Raw genomic sequence first — 7,388 nt, 5'->3', positions numbered from 1 at the left:
AATTTTGTTTAAAGGAAATGACATACCATTCAATTCAACACACGTGGACTGTCTCACAATTATAAAATTTATTTCATAGAATTGTTATTGATTTAAAACCCCAAAACCTTTAGAGTAGCCTGTCACAAAATTTTCTTATTTCAGAAGAATTTTTATTTAACAAGGACAAATTCAATACAATTTAGTGAGATTTTTATTTTTGAGGATATGCATTGATGATGAAAAAACTTATTTTGCAAGGAACCTTATTTGATAAAATCAAATTTGTCCTGTGAAGCACGAACCGAGCGTCCTCGATAACAAAGAAATTGTTGTAATTATTTGATTTCCCTGGTTTGAGCACTATGAGTTTCAGGGGTACGAACGTTCAATGTCAAATGATTAAGAGTTATCTTTGAACAAATATTATCTTGTACTTATCAAAGATTAATAAAAAAACTTGTATTGTAAAGTTTATTTGTTCGACAAGTAAGGGTTTTATAAAAGGTTTTTTTTTATCAAAAAAATATTTGATCAACAATTTTATAGGACAAATCCTAATACATATTAAAAAATCTAATTAAAGAAGATTTACGTCTCAAATCCTAAAAAAAATTAGTGGTTAAAGAAATCGTTGTTATTTCTAGAAGTTATGAGTTCGAATACCAATAATTACAAAGGTGATTGAACATTCGTTATCTAATAATTTAAGGTATTTATAACAGATATTATAGAGCTATTAAGTCCCCGAGAGGGGCTCATTCACCCGCACACCCCCACAATATATTTTTTGTCTTATGTAAAATTTAATCTCTCGTCGTTTAAATAATTTTTAAATTAAATATTGATTTTTGGATTAAATACTTATTAGGATAATATTATATGAGGAAATATTTATTACCAATGTTTACAGGATGGATGCAAGAATTTTATGTCAGAGGATACGAACTTAAGAAATTATATTAAAAATTAAGAGTGTGGAATTATAAAACTTAAAATTAGATAATCCATATAAAATATAAGGAAATACTTAAAATATAAGAGGTTTTAAAATTTCTTGGGGGTGCAGTCAATACCCTCGATCCATCTCTGAATGTGTATAATTAAATCGAGGATTGATGTTTTTTATACTAAAAATATTATAATGAACTTCTCTTTAAGTAAATCTTCGCAAAGACAAGATAATAAATCGGTGTAAACTGTATAAATAAACTCCATTGATACTTCTAAACATTACAGTATTCTTGAATCCAAACAATCTTTATTTAAGGGTGGGTTTGGTTTACGGAATGTAAGATTATCAGTGGGAATAAAAGATTATCGAGGGATAGGATTACTGAAATGTTGTATTTTATGTTTGGTTCGTTCAGCAAGAATGTAAGATTATCGTGTTTGGTTAAAGTAATAAAATATTATTATAATGTATATTTTACCAAATTTTCCTTATTATATATTTGATTTTTAACAAGTTGAATTCTACTATAATATTACTATAATTATTATATATATTTTCTTTAAAAAAATTAAATTCATAAAATTTATATATTTTTTACAAAATTGAAAAGATAAATATGTTTAATGAAAGGGTAAAATTTTATTTTAACCCCTGAACTTCATATAAAATTCTTACTATGGACTTTTTTGTAAATATAAAATAGTTTAATGATAATTTTTTCGTAGAATTTTTATTATTCAGCGACAGAATAAGGATATTTTTGGGGAAAAAAATTAAACGCATTTTAGTCCAAAACGTCAATAATCCAATAATACCTAAGGGAAGAGGTAATTACATTCCTGGTAATATACCCCAAAAAATCCATTGTTGGGAATAAAAGATTACCGGAAAATAGGATTAATGACCAACCAAAAGGAAATGACATTTCATTCCCCTGGTAATCCAACATACCCCGAACCAAACACGCCCTAAGAGGGAAGGGTTTTAACTTATCTTACTTTTGGAATGCAAAAAAAAAAGGCATAAAATGAATTAGTCGACGTTCCCACTTGTCTTGATGTCATGGTTAGACTTAGGGGCTGTATGTTTACTTCAGAATGATTAAGCGCTAAATAATTCAAATGTTGAATGATTCAGAGGCTCTGAATGGTTTGGCTCTGAATGTGACATGTTGTTTGATAATTGGCTCTGAATGATTCAGAATGTACTTCTGTGCTAAATCATTCAATACTGTTTTGCTGAATCAGTTAGTACTGAATCATTCAGAGGTGCGAAACAAACGCGCTGAATGTTGAACCGTTCAACATTCAGCGTTGAATGGTTCCATTAAGAGGCAAACAACCAGTCCCTTAGAGTGCCCATGCTTTTTTTTCTTTTTCTTTTTATATAGAGAGAAAACGATGAATTGCCCGGAACTAAATATAAAATATAGTATGAATTTAGTTTCAACAAAAATCATTATTTATTATACTCTTTATTTATCGTTATTATTTTGTAAATGATAAGAGATATATGTCCGTCACTATGTTAAACTTAACTTGGTAAATTATCGATTATTTATTTATTCTTTATATTATTTTTAAAATTTATATTTTAATTTCGGTTTCAAATATAATTGTGGAACGAAAGATGAGCATAGGATCTTATATTAAATGATGAATTTCTAAAATTTTAGGATGAGCGAAAATATATTATCAATTAAAAATATAAAAAGTTTAACTAAAATATATACTAATTTGAAATTTTCACTTGATGATGACATTGGCTAACGGCTTCACGCAAGGAAAGAAGACGACATTGATAGGGTTGTTAGTTAGCTAGTGTTGAATATCAGATATAATTTTCTTTTGATATATTTAATGTTAGTCCTGAATTTGTGTTATAAAATCATGGCATGCACCAGATGATTTCGAAACCTGGGATACCAAATGGGGCAGCATTCTATACCAAAAGCATCAAACTTTGGCAACATTAGCAATGCCATCACTAAACCATTATTACCCCTCCACCAGCCACAAACAAAAGCCAGTACTTTGAAGTGATGCGCAGAGCTTTCTTTTTCTTAAGAAAAATCAACCATAAACCCACCAATTATACAGTAACAATGGCTGCAAAAATAGGGACGAATCAAAATTAAATATTTTGAAGGGAACAATTTATTGAATTTAGAAATATAAAAATATTTAAACTTAAAGAAAATAAAATCTAATTTATCTAATATTAAAATTTATAAAAAAACTTAATTTATTATTGTACAAAAAAGATGAGCGCATTTTAATATTTATAATTTATATTTTTTTTAATATAGTCCGGAGTGGTTGCAATAAAGTATTTGTATAGAAATTTTTTCAATCTATTATATTTAACACATTCTGCGGACGCAACTGTTAGAATTTGAATCTTCTAAAAAGAAAAATATCTCCTTATACTACTACGACCACTCAATTAATTTTAAATATGATAAAATTGAGTAACAATGTATGATATTATTACCACTGGTACATGAGTCCAATCCGGCCTGACCTAGCCCCAATAGTACTATATATATATATATATATTCAATTATATATAGTGTAAAACTTTTAATTTTACAACTTTTTATGATAGTTGGACGAGTGAAATTAAAGGTTGGGATTAACAATAGTAAATGAGAAGAATTCACTAGGAAAAAAATAAAGAGTTAATCTCGGATCCTAATAAATATATATATATGAATTATAATGTCTTATATTGTAATGGAACATATAATATTTATATTTGAATTTTGATGTCTTATAGTGCAATGGAATTCCACCAATCAAGATTCCGAATATTTGCCTCCCTTACCTTAATTTTGCTCACCCTGGCTGGCCTATAAATACCATATGATATTTTCGCCACTTTAAGTAATCACAATAACCCTTCTTCTTTAGCTATCTCTCTCATGGATTCTCTATTGTTTTCAGATATCTGCAGGCACCATGTTTCAGCCTTTGCTATGTTGGATTTTGATCAATCAAAACATAAAAAACTTGGGTTTTTCTTTGACAACAACTTTGGTTTTGCTAGTAAACCAGAAAGGCGAGGCTTAACGATAACCCGTGTAGCAAACCCATCAAGACCGGTGGTTGTTCCGTCTCTGGATAAAGAAACCGTCAACCCGGATCGGAACCATGTTGCATGGACCAGTGTGAGACAAGAACGATGGGAAGGAGAGCTGCTTGTACAAGGAGATCTACCTCTATGGCTGGTACATAAATATATATATATATATATATATATATATACACGATCTGGTTACATTATATAAAATTCTTTAGTTTTATATTGATTTCTAATTATATTCTTTAATTTTATATTGATTTCTAATTATTGAACGAATGTGAATTGAATGTCGAGATTAAAAATAAAAAAATTAATGAAAACTTTTATGGGTAAAAGAAAGATAAATTTAATTTTTAACTTTCATTCACATTATTCATATATATTCTACAAATGATAGTAAACAAGTGTAAACATATTTTTTTTTACTTATAATATAAAAACTTTATTTATAGATATGGATATGAAATACAAGTTTGTTTAATGTTATTAAATTATAAGAGTCACCATTAAAAATATAACAATTACATTTATTTTTAATATTTTTAATTATTTATTAATATATTATTGATGAATTTTGATATGATTTTTGGCCGTACATAAATTCATTCAATATAAATACATTAAATACAAACTCAACTTCTTCAACGTCTGATCATCATGATGACGTCCTTTACACCTATAAACTATAGACTAAATGCAATAAGATCTTGACAGCATGAATTTTCGTTAATTAATTTACCCTAATATTGGTCACATGTAGAAAGGAACGTACCTCAGAAACGGCCCTGGTTTATGGCACATAGAAGATTATAACTTCCGTCACCTCTTCGACGGCTACGCCACGTTAGTTAAGCTCCACTTCGAGAACGGCCGGTTAATCGCCGGTCACCGCCAAATCGAATCTGAAGCCTACAAGGCTGCAAAGAAAAACAAGAAGATTTGCTTCCGGGAATTCTCGGAAGTTCCCAAATACGAAAACTTCATGGCCTATGTAGGAGACCTCGCAAAGCTACTCTCTGGTGCTTCTTTAACAGATAATGCCAACACAGGCGTCGTGAAGCTCGGCGATGGCCGTGTAGTTTGCTTGACGGAAACTCAAAAAGGGTCCTTAGTTATCGACCCCGAGAGCTTGGAAACACTCGGGAGGTTCGAATACAGTGATAGCCTTGGAGGGTTGATACACTCGGCTCATCCTATAGTGACTGATGCGGAGTTCTTGACTTTGTTGCCTGATTTGGTGAACCCTGGTTACATGGCGGTTCGGATGGAGCCGGGGACTAATGAACGGAAGGTGATCGGAAGGGTCACCTGCAGGGGCGGACCGGCTCCAGGTTAGTAATTAGGGCGTGTTGATTCGGTTCAATCGATTAATTCTATTTTAAGTTTTAATTAATCGAATTTTACTCATCTTTACAGGTTGGGTACATTCATTTCCGGTGACTGAGCATTATGTGGTAGTGCCTGAAATGCCATTGAGGTATTGTGCACAAAATTTGCTCCGGGCTGAACCTACTCCTTTGTACAAATTCGAGTGGCATCCTCAATCTAAAGCCTTTCTTCATGTTATGTGTAAAGCTAGTGGAAAATTAGTAAGTTCCCTTTTTTATCTCTGTATTTTCTTTCTAATTAGCCTTATTTCGTGTGGTTTAATAACAAAAAATGCGGGAAAATTTTCAGGTGGCGAGTGTCGAAGTACCATTATTTGTGACATTTCATTTCATCAATGCATACGAAGAGAAAGACGAAGATGGGAGACTGACATCGATCGTTGCTGATTGTTGCGAACACAACGCCGACACCACGATTTTGGATAATCTAAGGCTTCAAAATCTACGGTCTTTCAACGGGGAGGACATACTACCAGATGCAAGGTACCAAATAACATATATGCTCTAACACTATGGTATATAATACAAGTGAAAATGAGCATTGGACATAAAGCTATCAATGTTGCATGCATGTTCCTACGTATCTTATATTAGGTCAAAAGATGTAGGCCAACATAAACATCACATCCTTAAAGGTATACAAAAGGGTTGAAATTAACTTAAAAAATATGGATAGGGTTGGAAGATTCAAAATTCCATTGGATGGGAGTCCTTATGGGACGTTGGAGGCAGCATTGAACCCTGATGAACATGGAAGAGGCATGGACATGTGCAGCATCAACCCTGCTTTTCTAGGTAAAAAATACAGATATGCTTATGCTTGTGGAGCCCAACGCCCATGTCACTTCCCCAATACCCTAACCAAGGTAATTTAACTTCTTATCGTCGATCATCACTCATTCCATCATACTTACAAATTTAAGCTTTCAGTCATTTCAGGTTAAGATTGTTTAAATTTGAATCATTTTAAGTTTTAATGATTATTTAAATTTGAGACTCGATCGTATCATTAAGAATTTTGTAAACTGAATTATTAACTTTTTTATGATAAATGGGATTCAATTAAATTTATGTTTAAATTGATTAGTTCGGATTTTTTTTATTTCTTTGGGTCAGAATTAACACTGTTTGTTTGTTTGTGCAACTGCAGCTGGATTTTGCGAAGAAACGGGCAAAGAATTGGCACGATGAGGGGGCAGTGCCATCGGAGCCATTCTTTGTGGCTCGACCAGGTGCAACCGAGGAAGATGACGGTGAGCAAATTTAACCACCATATTATTTGCCATTCAAATTTCGTTTGATTTAAAACAAAAAGGAAATAAATAAACAAAACGATGCAGGTGTTGTAATATCCCTAATCAGTGAGAAGAATGGAGGCGGATATGCTCTAGTGTTGGACGGTTCAACATTCCAAGAAATTGCAAGAGCAAAACTTCCTTACGGTCTACCTTATGGGTTGCATGGATGTTGGGTACCCAAGAAATAAAAGTCCATGCCGTTCATTAGTACCATGTGTGTATATATTTATCGATATCTGTTCCATAAATCGTGTCCTTGTAAATGTGTATTATGGTATGAAATCAAAATTAAAATTTTAAAGGTACAAAATCTTGTAGGGAATCGAGTGTAAAAAGAGAACAATTCTTAATAATGATCTTGCAGCGTGACATGACTCGTCTCCTCAAAGCAGTGTGAATAATTGGTTCGTAACCATGTCTAGGAAATTCAGTGTATTTACTTTGATGGAAAATATAAAAAGAAGCAAAATATGTGTTTTCAGCAACTTTTGCTTGTTTTTCAAATTTATATAAAGCTTTGCACGTAATAGCCTAATAGGCATACATGTGTTTATAACCTCGTTAACGTGTTCTGAATATAAAAAACCCGTTTATGCATTAAAGACGAGCTCAAGTGATCTTCATCCATGGCATCATCATCCACCTCAAACCAACCAAAACATCACTAACCCGCCAATAAAGAAC

The 7,388-nt window shown here is 31.9% G+C and overlaps 1 protein-coding gene across 1 annotated transcript; it reads left to right on the top strand.

Annotated features, from left to right (window-relative positions):
• Nucleotides 1-3,803: 3,803 nt before the first annotated feature.
• Nucleotides 3,804-6,894, top strand: LOC120192424 (carotenoid cleavage dioxygenase 8 homolog B, chloroplastic-like). Its single transcript, XM_039195213.1, has 7 exons — nucleotides 3,804-4,163; nucleotides 4,779-5,349; nucleotides 5,435-5,607; nucleotides 5,696-5,889; nucleotides 6,083-6,272; nucleotides 6,557-6,659; nucleotides 6,747-6,894. Exons 1-7 carry the CDS (start codon nucleotides 3,858-3,860, stop codon nucleotides 6,890-6,892), a joined length of 1,683 nt encoding a protein of 560 aa, XP_039051144.1. The 5' UTR covers nucleotides 3,804-3,857; the 3' UTR covers nucleotides 6,893-6,894.
• Nucleotides 6,895-7,388: the final 494 nt, after the last annotated feature.

The sequence above is a fragment of the Hibiscus syriacus genome, unplaced genomic scaffold, assembly GCF_006381635.1.
Source record: "Hibiscus syriacus cultivar Baekdansim isolate YM2019G1 unplaced genomic scaffold, ASM638163v2 tig00116975_pilon, whole genome shotgun sequence".
Lineage (NCBI taxonomy): Eukaryota > Viridiplantae > Streptophyta > Magnoliopsida > Malvales > Malvaceae > Hibiscus > Hibiscus syriacus.
The sequence above is the reverse complement of the archived record's forward strand: the minus strand, read 5'-3'. Positions and strand labels throughout refer to the sequence as shown.